This window comes from Pyrus communis, chromosome 8 (genome assembly GCF_041283825.1).
Source record: "Pyrus communis isolate YQ-2024b chromosome 8, ASM4128382v1, whole genome shotgun sequence".
NCBI classification, from domain to species: domain Eukaryota; kingdom Viridiplantae; phylum Streptophyta; class Magnoliopsida; order Rosales; family Rosaceae; genus Pyrus; species Pyrus communis.
Window position 1 is genome coordinate 17,505,397 of NC_142572.1, and position 22,948 is coordinate 17,528,344.

At 35.7% G+C, this 22,948-nt stretch overlaps 2 protein-coding genes and 1 long non-coding RNA gene across 3 annotated transcripts; 2 read left to right on the plus strand and 1 right to left on the minus strand.

The window, feature by feature from the left end:
- Nucleotides 1-4,003: 4,003 nt before the first annotated feature.
- LOC148695229 (uncharacterized) lies at nt 4,004-5,197 on the minus strand. Its single transcript, XR_015965734.1, has 3 exons — nt 4,947-5,197; nt 4,491-4,690; nt 4,004-4,375 (listed from the first exon to the last, which is right to left on the minus strand). It is a non-coding gene; the product is annotated as an uncharacterized LOC148695229 (long non-coding RNA).
- A 1,560-nt stretch (nt 5,198-6,757) lies between these two features.
- On the plus strand, nt 6,758-9,571 carry LOC137718491 (protein DCL homolog, chloroplastic). The gene is made up of 3 exons (XM_068458054.2): nt 6,758-7,173; nt 7,254-7,368; nt 9,162-9,571. Exons 1-3 carry the CDS (start codon nt 6,836-6,838, stop codon nt 9,330-9,332), a joined length of 624 nt encoding a protein of 207 aa, XP_068314155.2. The 5' UTR covers nt 6,758-6,835; the 3' UTR covers nt 9,333-9,571.
- A 7,898-nt stretch (nt 9,572-17,469) lies between these two features.
- LOC137717861 (cyclin-D3-3) lies at nt 17,470-19,477 on the plus strand. Its single transcript, XM_068457357.2, has 4 exons — nt 17,470-18,243; nt 18,344-18,545; nt 18,685-18,815; nt 18,924-19,477. The coding sequence occupies exons 1-4, from the start codon at nt 17,710-17,712 to the stop codon at nt 19,185-19,187; spliced, it is 1,131 nt and encodes a 376-aa protein (XP_068313458.2). The 5' UTR covers nt 17,470-17,709; the 3' UTR covers nt 19,188-19,477.
- The last annotated feature ends 3,471 nt before the right edge of the window (nt 19,478-22,948 follow it).

Genomic DNA, 22,948 nt, shown 5'->3' on the forward strand with positions numbered 1-22,948 from the left:
TTGATTAGGTTGATTTAGAAATAATATTAAAATCTATTTTAATAACCTCATCTACAAACTCACAGTTTCATTAAACTACAAAGGTAAAACAACAAAAGATGTGGTTCGACTCGACTTTCTCACGAGCAACAATTCATCTCCCTCTTTATGTCTCATGAAAACTGCAAGCCTGGGACCATCGGAAAGTTTCCGACACCGTAGCCAGGTTGGGCTCGAGACCATCCTGGTCCCTTAGTGACTCTCCCCTCGACATGGATTGTTGGCTCAGCACGTAAACTAAGCTGCTTTAGTATCATAATATAAATTAAAAGTATACCATACAACTAAACTCCTTATAAATACATTCAAAACTCCAGAATTCATACTCTCAACTCTCATTACGATTTCAAAATCTGTGTCACTTATTTGTGAAGTTCAAAGTTTCAAACTTTGAATGATAACCCAAATCCAGCAGTGTGGGCCACGTAGTTCAAACCAAAACACGTGAAGGACACATCAGGCATCAAATAATGCATCTATCGGCCCCACTACTTATCTCCAACACAAATTAGGCCTCATAGTGCGCCTGTAATTTTATTCCCAAAAACCCGAAACAAATATCATAATCCCCAAAAAGTCCACCGGTTCAGTCACGACTCACTGAGTCATTGGGAATTGGTTTTGGTGGTTTGCAGGTGTATGGATGGTGAGCAGCTGACGGAGGAAGATGAAAAGGTTGTGGTGGAAAGGCTTCTCGCTCATCATCCACACTCAGAGGATAAAATTGGCTGCGGAATTGATTCTATCATGGTGTGAATGCACAATGTGTGCCTTCTTTTAAGTATGATAGTTTTGTTGTATAGAGAAACAAGTTGAAAAAGGGTTTCAAAGGCTGAAATCATAGAAAGAGGGAGCTTAGGGTTCGTGTATTAATTTTGTGGTGAACGTATTGAGTGTTGAAGACTAAAACTTGAACATGTTTGAAAGGAATGCGGCAGGTAAATTAAAATTCATGGTTGTTCTGAAGTATAAGGGTGGTGCCATAATAATTATAGAAAATTAATAAAAATGGTTTGAAAATTTTGAGTTTTATAGATAAGGACAAAATAAAAGGTAAAATTAATAGTATCAAGTTTGACTTTTTAATGTAAAAATGTAATTTTTCGTTAAAGTGAACAGTACCGCGAGTTTTTCGTTAGAACTCTCTAATAATTACGGACAAACATTATCATCAGGTTTTCCTACTGTATTTGGTGGGCCTCCCGCTAATTTGAGAGTGCCACACAGCTGGAAGGGAGGATTCATGTGGGACCTTACCCCTCACAGTCCATATTTTCTCTTTGCTTGCAAGACATGGGGATTGAAAGATCTTTAGCGATCTTGAATCATAGACTTTCTTTGGAACGTTAGTGTGGTGGGTTTTCAAGTTCAGGTTGCATTGGCAGTGTTTAAACAGTCAGGTTGAGACTCTAAGAATTTAGTTGTGCAAATCTAACCGTCTTACTGTACTGGTGCATGTGGAATGTTTTTTTTCGTGCGTTTGAACTTTAACGCATGACAACATGCTATTTATTTAAAATACCGTTACAGTAGCGTTCCAAATAAGTAGGGCAAGTACTCGTCGATGGTAAAGCATAGCATTTGAAGGGTTGTGATATGTGCAAGGGTCTAATCAACTATAGACCACGAGCTATGAGGATGCTTTGATGAGTTCCAATAAAGGCCTTTGCTTTCCGTTGCTGTGATTGAAATGCATGCAGGAAAATGAACCACTTTCTGAGTTTTCAGAGGAGTGGGCATATCTGACTTTGACTATAATTATGAAAGAGGAGGTGTTATTGTTTTACAAATCTGAGAAGAAAAAAAAAGCAAACAAACAAAAGATAAAAAAATTGACAATGATCGTGTAAAATGTAAAAGGGTAAAAAAAAAAGAAAAAGGAGATTGCTTAGATGGCATTCTAATAGTAAGACAGTGCCAACCTTTGTTCAGTTCTGGTTGATTTTAGAGGGGTATTTTTGGTATACGCTAAATTTCAAGAGTTATCTATGTTCATGCGGTTTTATGAACAATTATATCGTGGTTAAGTCCGTTAATATTCTTAGTATACTTAGAATTTTGCATTGAAATTCTTCTCCGTACATCACTAGCTTGCATAGGTAATTGATGTTTTAAACCTGATTTACATGTCAAACATGCTTTGGATAGGTTCAAAGGACATTTCTGCCCTTGAAAATGATGGTTACATGATGTGCACATGAGCAAATTGAATCTCTCTCGAGGTTAGTTCAAGTAGCAAGAGAAAATTGGGTAATAAGTTATATTAAAACATATTCACTGTTCTAAAAATCTCCTTTTAGCATGGGCGCTAAGCGGTCGGTTACCATTCCGATTAAAGTCTAGGCGTTTGAAAATTAAAAAAAAAACGCATAGACCTACTAAGGCGCTCGTCTAGGCATCTGCCTAGCCCGCTCAGACCCACCTAGGTTGTAATTCACTTTAGACAGAATATAAATAACTTTCATTTTGCATTTTATTTTTATAAATAAATTGTAAAAGACTTGTTGAATACTTAAACGAACCCACATTATATGTTGGTTCCTCATTTTATCATTATGTTCTATTATTTCATAATATATATGTAATTCTATTTTGTAATTTATGTTGAACTTATATATATATTTTAAGTATAAACAGATACTTATTTATACGAAATATAATAAATTTACTTATGAAAGATACATGCCTACATGGATGATTTGTGCAATTTCACCATTGCTGTATTGCGTTAAAAACTCAAAACACCATGAGAATAACTTTTATGGGATGAGTAAACTGTCGTCATGGGATGTTTAGTGTTAGTTTCTTTTCATATGTGATTATATTATTAACACAAAATATTAAGATAACGATCTAACTGTGTTTAGTAAGTGCTCTCCACCACCACAAAAACTAAAACAAATGCATGAAAATCTAATTTGATGCGGAGTCCCACTCTACGAGAGATTTTTTAGTGTGATTGGTACACGGGACGACATACCACGTGTCATTATACAAATGATAGGATATATGTGTTAAAAAATTAATAACTTAAAAAATAAAATTTCACACCACTCTTATTAAAACACGTAATGTACCAATTATATTCATGTCACAACTAAAAATTTCTCCCACTCTACGGCCTGCAATGGCACCAACACAATATTTCCTCCCTTGGCTCTCTAGCTTCATTTCCGGGCGAATGGACCGCAAGTAGGAGAAATAAGACAAAGAAGATAGAGATGGAAGAAAAGAAAGAAAAAGAAAATAAAAGAAAGCTACATCTCAAAAGAAAAAGACCTAGAAGCCCTCCACGTGTCCCCTTTTCTTCCTTTCCTCTCTTTTTGTTTGCATGGCATAGCGGGAAAAACACACAGAAACTTGAAGACATACACTGATACGCGCAAACTCTCTCTCTCTACGTCTTCTCTCTCTTCTGTAATTGTTTGCAGTTGTTGTAAACATAATGGTTGAGTGCAGTGCAGAGAGAGAAGAGGAGAGACCAACTTTTCGTACAAAAGAGGAATTGAGTTGTCATGCGCTGCTGGTGGGATAGTAAATTCCACTGGGAAGTGTGTATTCAGGAGTTGCATTCGTCGCACAACCAGTTTGATGGTACACTCCACACAAGTTATGGCAGCCTAAAGAGCTTCTGACTTTGGTACTGGACTTAAAACAATTTCAGTTGGAGGATTCAAAGTTCATTTTGACAGGCAATACACTCCAAAATCATAAATAAATAAAAAAAATGACACGAAAAAAAAAAAAAAGTATAAATAAATTCATATTTTGGTTGGAGGATTCAAAATTTCAAAATCACGGTCCATCAATCTAAGAAAGCTTTTTTTTTCTTTTTTTTCCTCGATGAGAACATCTTAAGGTTATCTCAATGCTATTTGAATTATTTCCTTCCCCAGGTTTATGCATATTTGATGACATTGAAGCAAACTTGGTGCTAACTAGTGTACCATTATTTCATAATACATTTTCTATTTGAATTTCTCAGTTGTTTATGTTCAATTCGCCAAACTTAACTAATTTGTTTAGTATTTACATAAAGTTTGCACTGTACTCGGCAGGTCCAGTGAATAATATTCTAGTAGTTGAACAACATTTTTCTGAGAAATATACTGAAGACCTCAAACAAGTCTGGAGCTCCCTGCATTATACTACACATACCACGCAATGGAGCTTTTGAATGTGCCTATGTCCAGACGATCTTCATTTTGCCTGAAAGCAAAGGAAAAGACCATTCCGGTGAAATATGTAATCCAGCAGCCAGCCACCGGTTCTAGTAATGCATGCAGCTTTCTCTCCATTTCCATCTCACTTCCTCTAAAGCCAAAGTATGTGAGCCCTGCATTCATTAACAACACTCGCAACAGTCAGGTGGGTAGGATTAATGAAAAAACTTCAAGAGGTCAACGAAACATGCATGCATAAACTGTACACCCCAATTAATTTGAGATTACCTATTTCCACACTCTTCCTTTTCGATGATTTTTGCACCAAAGGGAGCTCCGGTGTAGTGGTCTCAGTTTATTTCAGGCAACATTGTTTGTAAACCTTGTACCTGCTAGCAGCTGAATCAGACCACAGGAGGGTCTTGGCAAATCCAGCCATTTGAATTTTGAGGTCTTCCGGCCTCCCAAAAGCGTGCTCATGAAACTTCCTGCAAAATTTTGTGACTATAAATTGTTACTTTCTTGCATATAGTTTCTGGAGATTTTCAAAATAAAACAAAACTAGAGCATTGCAAATCACGATATTGGGAGTTACAAGTACATTGCAACATTATATATACTGTTATACTTGTTGGAATAATCTTGTAATTTGGCAAGTATGATAAAAGCTCTACCCAGAAATTAGAACATTGATGTAAAATGAATAGAGTGAGTTGGTATATAAATAGAAAAGAGATTAATTACCAGAAGTGGAAGGCCTCTCATGCAACTAAACATCATCATCATCTGCTTCGACTATGCTTTCACCCTCTCACCAGAAGTGGAAGGCCTCTCAGTTAACTCAACAGCATCCTCTGCCTCGACTATGCCTTCACCCTCATCATCAAAATTAGAATATTCAGGGAAGACTGTGATTAGGTTGGGCTCGAGACCATCCTGGTCTCTTAGTGGCTCCACCCCGACATAGGTTGTTGGCTCAACACATAAACTAAGCTGCTTCGGTATCATGATAAAAATTAAAAATATACACAATACAACTAAATGACATACATATAAATAATAGGGAAAATTAGAATATCCTGCAGCTTTTTTATAGTGGTTAGATTAAACATTCATCCCTTTTAAAGATTTGATTAAGGTGCTTTGATCAATTGACACCTCAATAATTTTCTATTTATTTAATTTCCATGTCATTAAATGCATTTATATAGAGGCATAAGGTAGCTTAGTAACTAATTGCCTATAATATAAAAATTTAATTTCGTCAATCCCCTTCTACGCATTAAATGATATTTTTTAATAAAATAAAATAAAAAATTAATTAACTAATTCCTCATTTAAAAAAACTCTTTCTATTAAAATTGTCTCAATAAAAGGTCTTCAATACATATTTTTTTTCCTGTATAGATATATAAAAAATATACTTAAAACTTATGGTACATTTGAGAACAAAAGTATTGACTTTTGGTACGTTTAGATTTCAAATGTACCGAGAAAGCAAATGTACCAAAAATTCAAATGTACCATAAAACCAAATGTACCCACTGTTATGTAACCCTTTTGGTACGTTTAGATTTCTAATATACAGAGAAACCAAATGTACCAAAATTTCAAATGTACCATAAAACCAAATGTGCCCATTGTCAGGTAACTCTTTTGGTACGTTTAAATTCCTATTGTACCAAAAGACCAAATGAACAAAAAAATTCCCAATTGTACCACAAAACCAATTGTTTCTATCAGATAACCATTTTGGTATATTTACATTCCAAATGTACCGAGAAATACAAAAAATCAAATCTACTATAAAACTAAATGTGTCCATATTATAGGTAACTAGACGTAGCTATATAATCAAACAAATCTTTATTATGTGTTGGGTCTTCTAAATAATAAAATTTGACAATTTTTTTATTTATAAATATTCTACTATATTCACAAAAAAAGTAAAATTTACAACAAACAATAAAAAAATGCATAGAGATGGATAATAAATGCATAAATATAGGGATAATAGGAAAAGAAGAAAAAAAAAAAACGAAATGCCCAGGAGAAGTCGTGAAAAACTAAAATTCTAAACAAAATTGAACTTATGTGAAAAACTGAAATTAATAACCAAAATTTTAGAAAAATGTTTGATCAAATTTTCAAAAGGAGTATATGTTTAGTCTAAAAAATTAAAAAACGAGGCGCTTATATCAAAACGCCCCTAAATAATACCTAAACTCCTTATAAATACATACAAAACTCCTTCAGTATGTGAGAATTCATACTCTCAACTCTCGTTACCATTTCAAAACCTCTGTTATTTAACTATAAAGTTCAAAGTTTCAAACCTTAATGATAACCCAAATCCAGCAGTGTGGGCCACGCATTTTCAGTTCGTTGGACTCTCGGACAACACAAAATATAAACAAAACAAAACACGTGATGGACCAATCAGGCATAAGATAACCCATCTATCGGCCCCAACTACTTATCTCCAATTCAAATTGGGCCTCATAATGGGCCTGTAATTTTGTTTATTCTCCCAAAAACCCGAAACAAATATCAATATTCCCACAAAGTCCACGGCATCAGTCACGACTCACTGTGTCATCATCACCGCCGACTGATGCCACTCAAACAATGAGATGACGACGACGACGCGAATGGCGATTCTAAACCCGTTGCTGCTGCGTACAGTTTCGTTCCTCTGCGCGCGAGTCCACCACCGACGCCTGGGCCTCGGGCTTGCGGTCCCGAGCGGCAGGGCGTGGTGTAGCGGGGCGAGCGAGTCGACTCGGCCGGAGAGTCTATTGTCCTCGGTGGGCAGGTCTGCACTGAGAGGAGTGCTAAGCGTGAAGGAGCCACCGAAGTACCCTTGCTGGGACGACCCTGACTACTGCAAGTGGAAAGATAAGGAACGGGAGATTTTAAACGACATCGAGCCCGTCGTTTTGCTGGCCAAGGAGATTCTGCACTCTGATAGGTATGCTTACTGTGAGCTTAGCTCGCAACGACGTTGAGCCCCGTCGTTTTACTTTGTGAACTGGTTTTGGTGGTTTGCAGGTATATGGATGGTGAGCGGCTGACGGAGGAAGATGAAAAGGTTGTGGTGGAAAGGCTTCTTGCTCATCATCCACACTCAGAGGATAAAATTGGCTGCGCAATTGATTCTATCATGGTAACTTTTTCTCCTCCACCATTCACAGTCGGAGATTTCCATTAATTGAATGTCTTGTGAAGAATTTAGGTTGGATTGTAATCAAATATATAAAATATTGAGTGTAAGTAACTCATTAGTCATTGCCAATATGTTTTCTGTGGTGTAAATGATGGGTTTTGAGCATCGGTGCATTCGTTCCTTTTGAATGTAGCCTCGAATTATTATTGACTAGGAAGGTCTGTTTTAAATTTGTAGTATCTACCAAGTTGTTTGTTGAAGTGTGAAGGATGGTTTGGAAGACGCGTTGTTGTGTGTCACAGACCACTGTTGGTGTGAATGCACAATGTGTGCCTTCTTTTAAGTATGAAAGTTTATGTTGTATAGAGAAACAAGGCTGTTGATGTTTTCATGAGCGGTTTGGGTCAGCCGAAAAAGGGTTTCAAAGGTTGAAATCATATAAAGAGGGGGTTTAGGGTTTGTGTATTAGTTTTGTGGTGAACGTATTGACTGTTGAAGACTAAAACTTGAACATGTTCGAAAGGAATGCGGCAGGTAATTTAAAAGTCATGGTTGTTCTGAAGTATAAGGAGGCCTAGATGTGAGGGAGTGTGGATTATAGAGATTTAATTGGGGAGAAAAAGGCAAGTGATTTGGGTGGGGAAATAGGTTAGAAAAGCTAGCAAGTTGATGTTCATCCTATTTGCAGCAATCCCTTACTCATCACGGCTTAAAAATTGTGATAATAATCATATTACCCTTATTTATTTAATTCCTTATCTTTATACGCCCTTCTCCCCTTCTTTCCCTGTTACATCCGCCCTTCTCCCCTTCTCTCCCTGTTACATCCGCCCTTCTCTCCTTCTCCCCTTCTCCCCCTGTTACATCCGCCCTTCTCTCCTTGTTTTCGGCCTGTCTTCTACTATTTTTAATATGCTATTGCTCATGCGTCATTGGAATTTTTGTGTCAACCAAAAGATTTAACAGGAAATTGGTGTCACCAACCAATGTAATGGGAAACCTGAGATGAATGTAAGATGTTAACTCTATTGCAACCGAATAATAAAAGAAATGATTGAAGTATCACTGCACAAACATCCACAACTAAGAAATTTATGGCATCTCTTAATGATTATGTGAATAGAAAAGCATTTATCTAGGCTGAAATTTATTTTTGTCCCCTCTGTGTAAGATGAAGTTCAATGGGAGGCCAGTCACAGGTGCTCTAGCTTAATGAGCTACATGCCATTGCATTTTTCTTACCACTTTAACCTTTTTTAGGGCATGTCCTAAGCAATTGGGCAAGTGTTTGGAACTTTAGATCTGGATGTTCATAACTTATCCTTGACTATATGGGCTTATTTTTCCTAGATTATTTATTTCATACCATTTCAATACAATTCAATGATAGCGGAAGCTGAAAGTGTAAACTATTAATGTTTTGGTGTAACTTTTTTCTGCTGTTTCTTTGGCTACATTTTCCTTAGGTTGTTGGTTCAGAAACGAGTTACGAGTGTAATATGTGGTAGATAAAACTATTTCTATTATTGTTTCTGTATAGTTCTGGGACATGAAATTATCTGTCTCTATCTCAAAACTTCTCTTCTTCAGTCTGATCTTTATATGAATAGAACTTAAAATGACTATTTGTTGACATTGGGTTTTTAAACTATTTAACATTGAATTTTAAGTTCTTATTGATTTCTGAACCAGTCCTCCGTTCTATATATGATCAACCTGTGTTTTCTGCGATGTGGATTCTTGTGTTTGCCTGTGCAAATTAATCACTTTCTTTGTAACTTGTCTTGCTGAAGGTTGATCGGCATCCCCAATTTAAACGCTCGAGGTGCCTATTTGTCATAAGAACTGATGGTGTATGGATAGACTTCTCCTACCAGAAGTGTCTCCGAGCATATATCCGAGATAAGTACCCATCCCATGCAGATAGATTCATTCGGGAACATTTTAAACGTGGTAGTGGCTAAATGTGCATTACTCCTTCCTAACGCTTGTATTGGGGCTTAATTTTGCTTTGGTAATTACAGATGCGTATGAAATGATATTCAAATTATCCCTTGGAAGGGGAATGTCTTTCGTTTTCAGATCTTCAGTGACCCACATATAACCTAGATTTACAAATTGTCAATGTAGTAGATAATCCTTGACTGAAACTCACATGTATCTTTAAGAATGACAACTAAGAAAATGATTGAAGTTGACTTCACTTTGTTGACTGCATCTCCTTTCCTTGGCCTTGAACATGTTTTTTTAATTTCATGACTTTTGGTTTTTTTCTGTCTTTCCTAGGACCTGCTTTTACTGGGGTGGTTGATTTACTTAGCTTTGCACCTATAAGTCCTCAAAGCTCATTAGGTAACAACCTGGCTCTCTCATTGATTAGAAGCTTCATCAATTGTTTTAGCGTAATTAGAAAATTCAGACGGAGGAAAATATGTGAGTCCTTTGTCGGGCGTTCAAGACTTGTGCCAGTATAGTCCATCACTCCGAAGATGTTCGATGTGGTGATCAATGGTCTTATAGCTTTTTGGCTGACCTTCAACGGAGATAATAACTTTGCATTGTGACAACTATTGATGATATTTGTCTCTATGTTTGGCTGCGATTAACAAGAAAAAAACTTCGGTAAGGTAGACTGACTTGAGGAGTTTTCTCATATGGTGGGTCGGGTGAGACCAAAATACATAGGGTCCATGAGAGCTTCCCTACAGATGATAGTCGAGCACCCTTAGCCTAGTTTTTATCGTGTTTAACGGGCCGGCAATGGATGGTTTATCCAATAGGACTTGGTCTTGATCAGTGTAGGTAGTATCATGAGTGAAGATATGGAAATTTTGTAGTCTGACAGCTTAGAAGTCTGATAATTTGAAGTCATTTGCCTTCGTGGTCCCGTACTTTTTACCAACTAGTAGAAATCCAGTAGTTGAGACTGGTACTGTGAGTCAAAAGAGTCAAGCTCTCACAGATGAACGTTGTCTAGACTCTATGGGACTTTCTTGAGTACTCCGGAGTATCAGGTACTCCGGAGCACTCAAATTATTTGCACTGTCAAAACCGTGAAATGGCTGCAGGAATGTGGTTAATGTTGAAGGCGAACATCATATTTCTGGTGGTAAATTATGCTCAAAAGAAATGCTCCCTATTGTTTCCACAAAAAAAAAAAAAAAAGAAAAAAAAAGAAAAAGAGAAATGCTCCCTACAGGCAGTTACCCTTCAAACATATTCATTCTTTGAGACTTAGAAACAGGGACTTTCCCTCAAGGATGTTTAATGCTTTGTGGTCTAAAAATGTTTGGAATATTCTCAACTTTAATGTTTCCCCACCCATAAGCTTTTACTTTGCCTTAATTTTTGAACAACACACAAAGATAGTAAAACCAGCTGTTTCCCTCCTCTTTTGATGTGATATATAAATGCACTCAAATTTCACTCTTCCTCTCATTTCTTGTACCATTCAAAAAGAAGGGAGTGAATATTAGCCAATTAATCTTTCTTGAGGATCATATATGGTTTAGTTTTAACGTCACTCATTTCAGGATAGTAAATCAGTACTAGAGTTAGTCGCGCATGCTGATCTTGACTGTTAATGCTTGTGAGATTTACGATACATCAATGGCCAGAATCACCTCATGCCCACACCATCGACTTGAAGCATTGGCTAGAGCGTTGAATGGTGGCTAGGAGGCCTCACTATAGAAACTATGGGGTAATGAAATAATGGGAAATCTAGTGTAATTAATTATGGGCTTTTTAGCTAAAATGGTCATGAAGATTGACATAAACTCTTCACTTCGGTTTATGATATTTAAAATTGATAGAAGTAGTCCCTCATATTGTCTACCATCAATTCTTTTGATCATTTGTGAAAGATTTCTGTTAAATTGAGAGTATTTTTGTCAAATCAACCCCTTCACTAGAATATGTGATTTTTCAATTTAACAGAGATTTTTCAATAAATGTTCAAAATGATTGATAGTGAATAAATCAAGAATCACTTTTATCAATTTTAAAACTCAAATATCAAAATGAAGAGTTATGTCAATGAACCATTTTTGCTTAAAAAAAAGTATTAATTATATAATGCATGTATTAACTATGGTGTTTAGGGATTAAGAAAAAGGTGAATAAGAGAAAAGGTTGCTCATTTAGGTCAACTGTCTTCCATTATCGTGCATGGTTACAGTCAATATGAGCAACTTCTGTAGGGTGGTGCCATAATTACTGGACAAACATCATCATTAGGTTTGCCTACTGTACTTGGTGGGCCTCCCGCTAATTCGAGAGTGCCACACAGCTGGAAGGGAGGATCCATGTGGGACGTAACCCCTCACAGTCCATATAGCACATTAGTTTTCTCTTTTGCTTGCAAGACATGGGGGTTGAAAGATCTTTAGCGATCTTGAATCATAGACTTTCTTTGGAACGTTACTGCGGTGGTGTTTCAAGTTTAGGTTGCACCTGCAATGTTTGAACGGCCTGGTTGAGACTCTAAGAATCTAATCGTGCAAATCTAACCGTCTCACTGTACTAGTGCATGTGGAACTTTTTTTCTTACACGGTTGAACTTCAACGTATGACAACACATTATTTATTTAAAATACCGTTACAATAGCAATCCAATAAGTAGGGCAAGTACGTGTCAATGGTGAAGCAGAGCATTTGGGAGATGGATTGTCTACCCTCCCCCATACTATGCTCTTTTATTTTTGGATTGTCTACCCTCCCCCATACTTGATTAGACCATGGGATGGGATGGGGAGGGCAGACTATCCATCTCCGAGCATTTGAAGGGTTGTGATATGTGCAAGGGTCTAATCAAGTATCAACCACGAGCTATGAGGATGGTTTGATGAGTTCCCATAAAGGCCTTTACTTTCCGTTGGGGTGATTGAAGGAGGTGAATTGTTTGTTCTCTCATTTTCATACTTTTCTTATGCATTTCTGTTTATGTGGTCACGGTTAAGTCACGTCAACATTTTATATTTTTATTACTTTTTATTTTATTATTTTTATAAAAAATTAATATAAAATGTTGACGTGGCTTAACCGTGATCACATATCACAGAAATGCATAAGAAAAGTATGAAAATGAAAGGGTAGACAATTCCTCTCCGTGATTGAAATTGATGCAAGGAAAATGAACCACTTTCTGAGTTTTCTGAGGAGTGGGCATGTCTGACTTTGACTAGAATTATGAAGGAGGAGGTATTATTGTTTACAAATCTGAGAAAACAAAACAAACAAAAAAAAAAGAGAAAAGAAATTGCCAATGATCGTATAAAAAGTAAAAGGAAAAAAAAAAAGGAGATTGCTTTGAAGGCTTTCTGATAGTAAAACAGTGCCAACCTTTGTTCAGTTCTGGTTGATTTTTAGAGGGTGTTTTTGGTATACGCCAAATTCCACGAAGCATCCATTTTCATGCGATTTTATGAATAATTATTTCGTGGTTAAGTCCGTTACTGATCTTAGTATGCATCGAATTTTGCACTGAAATTCTTCTACGTTCATCACTTGCATAGGTAAATTAATCTTTCAAACCTGATTTATACGTCAAACACGCTTAGATGGGCTCAAAGGACATTTCCGCCCTTGAAAATGATGGTTACACGATAATTCACATGAGCAAAATTGAACCTCTCTCGAGGTTAGTTGAAATAGCGAGAGAGAATTGGGTAACTCATTAGATTAAAATATATTTATAATTTTATAATCATAAAAGTGATAGAACTTAGATTCAAGGTTCGCTTTAGATCAAGATTTTATATTTGTAATCGAGTGATTTAACGAGATAGTTTTACTACACAGAAGTAACGTTGACATATGAATTATGAAAACACACTACATTGATGATTTGTGCAATTTCGCCTTTGTTGTATTGTGTTAAAAATTCAAGCACCACGACAAGGATTTTTATGGGACGGATACACCATTGTTTTGGTGTTCAATGTCAATATAAAATGAAGTATGAGTTTCCTTTTATATGTTATTATATCATTAAGACGAAATGTTAAGATAACGTCCTAACTCTGCTTGGTAAGTTGCTCTCCACCACCACAAAATCCACCAACAAATCCATGATAATTTGATGCAGAGTCCCACACTACAAACTGCAATAGCACCAACACTTTTTGTCCTACCTTGGCTCCCTAGCTTCATTTCTCGATGAATGCACCACAAGTAGGAGAAATAAGACTAAGAAGACAAAGATGAAAGAAAAGAAAGAAAAAGAAAACAAAAGAACGCTACAACTCAAAAGAAAAAGACCTAGAAGCCCTCCACGTGTCCCCTTTTCTTCCTTTCCTCTCTTTTTGTTTGCATGGCATAGCGGGAAATACACAGAGAAACTTGAAGACATACACTGATACGCACATACTCTCTCTCTCTCTCTCTCTCTCTCTCTCTCTCTCTCTCTACGCCTTCTCTCTCTTCTGTAATGGTTTGCTGCTGTAAACATAATGGTTGAGTGCAGTGCAGAAAGAGAGAGAGAAGAGAGGGAGAGACCAACTTTTCGTACAAAAGAGGAATTGAGTTGTCCTGCGCTGCTGGTGGGATAGTAAATTCTACTGGGAAGTGTGTAATTGCAAGAAACACACACACACACACACGGGGACAGAGCCAGTGAAAGCCCACTGTGGGTAGATACCATACTTAAGTAATTCGTTTGTTTAGTTGCTCATTACAATTATATAATATATATAAATTATCTTTGAAGAAAATATATATATTGAATATCCAACATATATTCATTTTACTTATACTTTATATCAAATATTATATAAGCAATAGTGCTCTTGTTCTATCATTCAAACTGAAAAAACTCTCTCCCGCCTATCCTATACTTATATTTTTCTCATCACTTTGCCACTTTCCACTACTACATTGAAATTTTTGTAACATTAGAATTGTGATACATCATTATTTGATATCATCCTTAATATCATATTGCGTATAATCATACTATAATAAGATTTTCTTAGTTGTTTTCAGTTATCTCCATGAGAAGAAATTTATGGCTCTGTTCCTGTACATATAGACAGACACATATATAATCGATTATACAAAGAGATAATAGTACGGTAAAGTTTAACCTTAAAAAGAAACATAAAAAAGGATAATTAATCTGCGTTTCATAATCTTAAACCTTAATTAGTTGAACTCAGTTGTATGCTAGAGTTTTACAGCACACTATTGTTCTGTGTAAAGTTTGAGTAATAGGTTGTCACGCAAGCAAACTTTTTTCTTCTGTTTTGTTTTGAACATTCATCGGGGAAGAGGTAGATATAGAAATTTGAAAGTTACGTAGTTCATATGATTAAAGCATTTATTCTCGACACTCGAGTTTTTCTATTTGGTTCAATATATTGTCCTTCCTTCAATATTGTTTGTATTATTTATACCAATCATTACACTAGAATGTCGCAAACAAGATTGAAAACTTGAGAAGATTACCCTAAACCCCACGCCAGAGAATACGATCGATCGTCAAAATTAAAAGTGAAAAACGAGAAAGAAAATAAAAGAAAAAGGAAAAAGTTTGCTCACGGATGCCTTTACTTCTGTGCTCTGGGCTAAAGCTCAAAATTATCTGCCTAAAGTTTTACTTTCCCTTTTACCCAAACCAATCAACGCAAAAACTTTATTATTGATTTTTGAGGTATTCATTGATTTTTTTCTCGAACTTATAATGAGCTGTCAATTTTTCTCTTAACGTTTAATTTTAGCCGATTATTTTTTCTGAACTTTTATAATTGGCCAGTTTCAACCATGAACTTTAATTTTAACTGATTAAGCTCTAAACGTTCATAATTGGCCAATTTCTAGCAATAAATTTGTTGAGATGAGTAATTACTTTTCTTATTTGAATTTGGATCTTGAATTGAAATATGTGAAATGAGACAGTCATGTGAATCAAGTCACTAGGAATGCTAAGGAAATTGCATCACAACCCCAACATGTTTATGAAAAAGCAAGGCCGTGGAGAAGATTCATAGTTGTCCGCATTAAAGATAAAATTCAAACAAAAAATGTACAGAGTGAACTAGTAGAAGAAAAGAGGAAAAAACAATATGTTGTCCACATTAGGGATAAAATTACATTTTTTTTTACCTCAGACAATTGTCATGTACCGTGTACGTGACCAAGATGTATGAAAATTTTCAAAATCTAACGCTAGAGGGGAAATTGATCAGTTATAAAAGATCAGGCTGTAGTCGGCTAAAACTAAAATGCAAGGGAATAATTGGCTAAAATTAAAGTTCATAAAAGAAAATTGACAACTCTTTATAAGTTCGAGAAAAATTTGACAAATACTTCTTGATTTTTTATATGAATTAAAATCATACATAGTCAATGATAAAAAGCTGACTATTGACCTGTACGCGAGTGTATATTACCAAGATGTAGTAATACTTTAGGGTTTAAGATCTACCTGGTTTAAAATATACATGTATAGCTCACAATGGACATGCGCACAAGTATACTACCATATTGGCACACAGTTTTTCTAAAATGTGCGCACCTTCACATGGTTCGACTAGTACATTATTCTACACATGGTAAAGTAATGTATGATATGATAACATCAAGGTTTTGAAAGACGTTAGGCGCTGATTGGATGACGAGTTGGGGCCTAGCGCTTAAACGGACTAAGCAAATTTAAGTAAATTTATTATCTTTGTTAAATAAGTGTATATTTATAAACAAACACATAATTGTTTTGGAATAGATAAATTGCAAAATAAAATGAAATATAGATATAAAGTATTAAAACATATTGAAAAAATGGGAAATAAATATATAATGAGTGTTCATTCAAGTATTCAACAAGTCTAAATGCAAAGTGAAAATTATTGATTTTCTGTTTAAGTGAAAGTCGTGACCTAGGCGAATTCCTAGGTGGATTTAGACGGGCTAGGCGTGTGCTTAGACTGGTTAGGCGGACACCTAAGAGAGTCTAGGAGCACTTTCTTCATTTTCAAACACCTATAGACTAATCAAGACGGTAACTTCCCGTTTAGCGTAAAGATTTTTAGAACAGTTAATAACATAATACACATACGCACGAAAAATATATAATTAAGTCAAAGCCTTTTCAAAATGTGGTAACTAAGTTGACGCGGTATACGTTAGGTAACCGGTTAGATGGATGTTCACTCACAGAACTTTATCGAATATCCTTTATTTATCTTTTCTTTTGAAAAATCGTTTTAGCATATAACTTACTTCTTTTCGGTATGTTTTCTTCGGAAATGGTTGGACATCTGCTGTCCTTGATATTTATCGATGACTTTTATATTATAGTTGATTGATTGAAAACAAAGAGAGCGACATGTAAACGAATAAAACACGATGCGACGCGTAAAACTTATGATGAGTTCAAATTTATATATTTGAGCAGGATAAGTTAACATGTGAATTTAAATTGTGCATAATCTCACATGAGTCATGACGTTAGTGCGATTGTTAAGTCTACACTACTCTCTCGAATTAGTCACTTTGTTCTCGCAACTAGTATATTATCACTTCAAATACAACACTGCGACTCTAAGGCATCTCCCAATAGTTTTGTTAAAATTTTTGCTAAATTAGCTATTAAATAGTGTCAAAATTTTAAAATAACTAGCCAATTTAACTTATCATCTTCAACATCAATTTATTTCAAAAAACACTATGAGATGATATTTTATGCACCAAGGTGGAATCAAATTCTCAATTTGCAGTAAAATTGATTTTAAATGCAAAGTGAGTGATCATCTTTTAGAAAGTTTAGTATCGAATTGTCATGCTCTTATTATTAAACTTGGTCTTGTGAATTAGACCTATTTACAGTGAAAGAATTTTGTTGTTAATAATTTAGCTCGTTTGGGTTTCTTATGCAATTTGGTTCCATTTTTTTTTAGCAAACTCGTATTTCTTATCGTTAGTTGTTAATTACAAATATAACTAAAATCTCGTTGCTTTGTGATGGTCTTATAATATATATATATATATATAATTTTTTTTTTTTTTTTGTTTTTTTGCTTATGCCCCGACGAGAACCAAGAAAAATAATAATAAAAAAAAGTTCAACTGAAAATAAAAACAAAAATACAGAGTTTTCACAGTGACAGTGTAGAAAAACAAAAACCCACATATTATAAAACACATATTTGGGGTTGTGGTTAGTCCCTTCCCTCCTCTTCCCCCACTGCTCTTCAATCAGAGACAGATAAGAGTTCTTTAGAGAGAGATTAAGATAGAGAAAGAGAGCGTCTCTTTCTCCTTCTTCTTGCTCACACTCTCTCAGCCTCTGGCTTTTCAATGAAGTAATGAACCCAGAATCAAATCTCTTCTTCTCAGAAGAAGATGGATCGAAAACATCATCATCAACTAGTAGAATCAAGTGAAGAGCAAAACCCAGTTTCCCTTTTTGACGCTCTGTACTGCTCGGAGGAGCATTTGGTGGATGAGCAAGTGAGCCCAGTGGATTATTTCCCAGAAGAGGAATTAGTAGAAGACAGCTTTAACAGCAACGTTTCTTCGTTTAACCCAATAAAAGCTCCAATCTTAGTCGAGCAAGACCTGTTCTGGGATAATGAGGAGCTAATCTCTCTGTTATCCAAAGAATCGGAGCAAAACGAGCTCCAAAAACCCCTCCAAATCAGCCCCTCTCTGGCCGGAGCTCGCAGAGAGGCGGTGGACTGGATGCTGAGAGTCGCTTCCCACTACTCTTTCTCCGCCCTCACGGCGGTGCTCGCGGCGGATTACTTCGACAGGTTCTTGTTTAGCCTCCATCTTCAGGTTGAGAAGCCGTGGATGACCCAGCTCGCTGCCGTGGCTTGTATCTCTCTTGCTGCCAAAGTTGAGGAGACCCAAGTTCCCCTTTTGCTGGATTTCCAAGTATGTTGTTTGGTACAATGTTTGTCTTTGGTTTCTTGAATCTTGTCCCATGTTTGTGTTTGGTTGTTGAAATTTGTTGGGTTTTGTTGTGTTTTTTAAGGTGGAGGATAGCAAGTATGTGTTTGAAGCAAGAACAATCAAACGAATGGAGATTGTGGTGCTCTCTACTCTCCAATGGAAGATGAATCCTGTCACTTCGATTTCATTCATCGATTACATCACCCGAAGACTCGGTCTGAAAAACCATCTCTGCTGGGAAGTCCTCAAAAGATGTGAGCTCATCCTTCTGAGTCTAATTTCAGGTATCCAAATCTTGTTCTTCTCTCATTAATTCGATTTGTTTTTCGTAATAACATGATCGAAAACAAAGTAAAGTTGCGATCTTTATGCTTTGTCTTACAATGTTGTTGGAATTGTGAACCTTTTTTTTGTGAACTGCAGATTCTAGGTTCATGTCTTTCCTTCCATCTGTAGTTGCCACTGCCATAATGCTGCATGTTGTCAACAACATAGAACCGTGTCTACTTATGGAATACCAAAACCAGCTCCTGGGAATTCTCGGAATCGATAAGGTTCGCTAATCATTACCTTGAATCTCCGAAAAGTACTAATCTTTTCCATTTCGAACGCGAAATTTTGAAACTTTTATTGAAGTCAGATTTCAATTGAATTTTAAACAGGACAAAGTGGATGAATGCTCGAAGCTCATCTCCGAATTAACATCTTCCGGAGGCAATGGCAGTGGCAAACAATCCAACAAGCGTAAGTTTGGTTCAGTTCCATGCAGTCCCAATGGAGTGATGGATGTGTCATTTAGCTCTGATAGCTCGAATGATTCGTGGGCCATTGGATCATCGGTCTCATCCTCGCCGGAGCCTCTGTCGAAGAAGAGGAATCCCGACCACAACCGTAATGCAGATATCCTCGGCATCATCCCTCGCTAGTTCCGCAATTGGTTCCAATTTTTTTTCTTTAAGGACCCAAAAAAATAGTCTTTTTCTATGTCTAATAATACTTTTCTTATGTGGATTTGTTAAATGGCCTACCATCTCTGGGTGTTCATCCTAATTTTCCCAATCCAATCCAATCCAGTGCAATCCAAACGATCCGATCCTTGTGGAAAGGTGGATGTATGGGATTTGGAAACGGAGATGGTTGACATTTTATCCGGAGGAAAGTTTTTAAGAACATAGCAATGAAGAGAGGACTTGCAGCAGCTGTAGGGCAGTAATAATTATGTATCTCTCCTTTTACTCTCTTGCATGGCCTTTTTCAAGTGAAAAAACAAAAAACAAAAAACAAAACAATAATACTTATGTAGCTAGCTCCACATTGTTTATAATTGCTCATCATTGTTAATTTGTTTAAATATTATGTTGTTAAAAATCCCTAAATATATATATTTAGATCAGCATTCAGGAGGGAGGATTGGGAAAGGAAGGGAGGGGTTGAATGTAGAAAATTTTCAAAGTGTTAGAAATACAGATATACCGAGTGTTATATACAACTGGTTGGAGTTTTTTTTTTCTTTTCTAAATTTACAATCATATTATTACATTTGATATATCGGACCGAGCTTCTTACACATTAAAAAAATCTGACGTTTGAATGCATCTAGTTAGAGGGAATTGGATCCCTTCCGGACTTTAGTGTTTGAAGTCTATGGATTAATTCATCTGGGTCGCACAAATTTAATTCAATGGTCTTTATTAACTTACTTGTCTGATTTATCACATAAAATTAATGACACTGATTTTTTTTACACACCAATAAGCGGGTCAAATGAATTGATTTTTAGATTCCAAACATTAATGTCCCGGATCCAATTCCTAATTAGAGAAACATGTTGTCGGCCAATAGTATTTTTGGTGTTCTAAATAAGGTTTGACCTCGATGGATGAGCTAAAATCTTGTATGACTTGGGGTTTGAAATTTTGCCCTAACGACTGGAACAAAGACCAACAGTTGTAAACCACCCAAATCTGCAGCAACACCGTCCACATCGTGTTTCAATGCACACCTATTGACTAGTTTTGTTGCCTATTTAGCATTTATGCTATATTTTAGCTTCAATCTTGATATAATTACTTTAAAGCGCATAGGGACTAAGTGCTCGTATGAAAATGCCTACGTGTAAAACTCTTTTCTGTAAACTTTTGCTCCGAGCGCTCTTAATAGAAGCACACGAAAGTTTTTACTAGCTAGCAAAACAAATGCTTTCTAGAAATGTAATTCGAAGTGCTTGATGATCTGTGTAATTTCTTAAAACACGATGGTGCGTTTTTATTGTTTAGTAACAATTGTAGTTATTTATGTCAAATATTGTTAGTAACGCTTTCTGATAATCAAAAGAAATGTCAAACAATTGCCCTATGAGGGACCCTTCAATATTTCCAAAGAGCAAAGGGGACATGTAGTAGCACCCCCCACCAAACAAGTGAAGACCTTTGTACTTCATCTACAATATGGTCATATATATACATATATTTTCCTCAAACCCTTTAGTTAACTTAGATTTATATATGACCGTTGTACCTAAATATTAATATCCACTTACTTAATGTTTTTTTAAGTTCTATCCCAATCTTGTGTTTGTTCATTAGATTACTGCCACTTGTAGTTAAGAATTGAATTTACCAATTGATCTCACTAATTAATTGTCGATAATGCACAAAAGACACTCATAGTAAGCTGGTAATGTTAGGAACACTAAATTCGGAAAGAGTTTTGAAAACTAAAGGACATGAAAGTTGATGATTGATTTATTACTTAAACGTTGATAAACGTGTTTATTCTTATTGGTAACACATAATTTAATTTGTAAATTTAATCACATTAGCATTACTCATACTCACAATAAGCACTGCATGTGCTTTCTACTTACTTCCCCCTTTTGAGAAAAATTGCATGCTTAGTGTTTAAGCTTTGCTTAGGCACAATTGAATAATTAAATCTGTTGATTTGCTCATGCACCGCGATTGTCGGAGTATTATAAAATATGAAAGATACAAAATTTTAAATGAATGTTGTAGAAGAATAGATTTTTTTAGTGTGATTGGGACATACGATGATATGTCACATGCTATTATGTAATTGGAGGAACACTTAGAGGAAAAAAAAAACTTTCTTTAAGTTGTATAATGACATGTGATGTATAGTTTTATTCCAGTTATACTGAAAAATCTTTGACATTGAGAGATGGGCAAGTGCAGTGCATGAAAGGTGGGAATTATGGGAAAGAGGAACCAAAAAAGAAAGTGGAGAATTAAGCCGGATTATCAACATAAAGGGGAGGGATTATCACTTAGAAGAAGATTAAAAAGAAATAATTTTACATAACCAAAAGAACTTGGATAGAAAAAGCAAGAAAAGGTGAAAGGGTGGGGGGGGGGGAGATTGCTGAAATCAGGGAACAATATCTTTTGATTTTGTATGAGATGTCTTTGTTGTTCCTTACACTTTGGTTTGCTTTTAGGGCAAAGGCTGTAGCGTATTTCAACCTAAAAAAGAAAAAGGAAGAAAGACAATGATAAGATATGAATTGTTGATAAATGTCCAGAGAGAGAGAGAGAGAGAGAGAGAGATGGGTTCCAGAGGTATAACATCGCTTCTTTTATGGCCGATGCTGCTGCATGCCATCTTTGAACTCTTCAAAGTTCACCCTTTTCTTTTCTTTTCCCTTGATCAGATATTCAACATCCAGATTAACAATTTGCAAGCTCCTCGTATATATGTTTACTTTGTTAAGTACGCAATTAGTAAATATACTACATGCAACATTATACTTTATCGAGATTCAATTTACATATGGTATATTGTTGCATGCATATTCAGTAAATACTATATATGTAACATTTTTTTCATGCTTATTAAAACACCATAAGGGAACACGTACACGAGGATAGGGTAGGTGAAGGTTCTTCTATGGATCTCTGCTCCTTAGTCACGAACTGATGGGGAGTTCTAGGGTTTGTGATTATAATAGCAGTATGCATGGGAACCTCTTCCTTATCCAATGCTCAATCCTACCCACCAACGGATTCAAGAAACCCTAATGAGCCTATAACTAGAATACTAAAGTCCATAGGATTACTTTCCTTACAAGAATCCCTTATGACCTTAGTAATTAAAACTAGTCATCAATATTACTTGTGGCACAAAAAAATAGCTAACCATATACAACCCAAACTCTTATTTATCTCGATCACAACTATGTAAATCAATTAGAATTGAGCTTTAGAGTTCAATTCCAACAAAGGCGAACTCCAAGAACTTGATAAGTACTTACCCTATAATATGATACGTACGTCTCATAAAATGGAAAGTCACGTAAACAATAATTCTAAACACAAAAGAAAAGATTGCGTACGTACCGTATAAACATGATCCAACAATCATATCAAATTAGGTTGTAAAATTTAATGATGAATATTTAAAACGTTTTTTATTGTTCTATATTGTTCATGCTAATTAATTTTGCCATGCATGCAGGTTCATTAGGTTGCGAATCATTTGGAGAACAGTTGTTGAGATCAACCAAAGGGCTAGCAATTTCAATCAGTTCCTATGATCGTGTAATTATTCGATTAGCATTCAATGCGAGGACTAATTATTTTCTGAGTGGATACTGAATTATAACTATGGAGATTGGAGACCCTCAATTATGTTTAGAATTATGGAAACGGTGAAAACATTGTCCTTGATT

Coding starts and splice junctions, on each gene's coding strand:
- LOC137718491 (XM_068458054.2), top strand. CDS start 6,836: ATGACGACGACGACGCGAATGGCGATTCTAAACCCGTTGCTGCTGCGT. Junction 7,174..7,253: donor GAGATTCTGCACTCTGATAG/GTATGCTTACTG, acceptor GGTGGTTTGCAG/GTATATGGATGGTGAGCGGC. Junction 7,369..9,161: donor GCGCAATTGATTCTATCATG/GTAACTTTTTCT, acceptor GTCTTGCTGAAG/GTTGATCGGCATCCCCAATT.
- LOC137717861 (XM_068457357.2), top strand. CDS start 17,710: ATGGATCGAAAACATCATCATCAACTAGTAGAATCAAGTGAAGAGCAA. Junction 18,244..18,343: donor CCCTTTTGCTGGATTTCCAA/GTATGTTGTTTG, acceptor GTGTTTTTTAAG/GTGGAGGATAGCAAGTATGT. Junction 18,816..18,923: donor GAATTCTCGGAATCGATAAG/GTTCGCTAATCA, acceptor AATTTTAAACAG/GACAAAGTGGATGAATGCTC.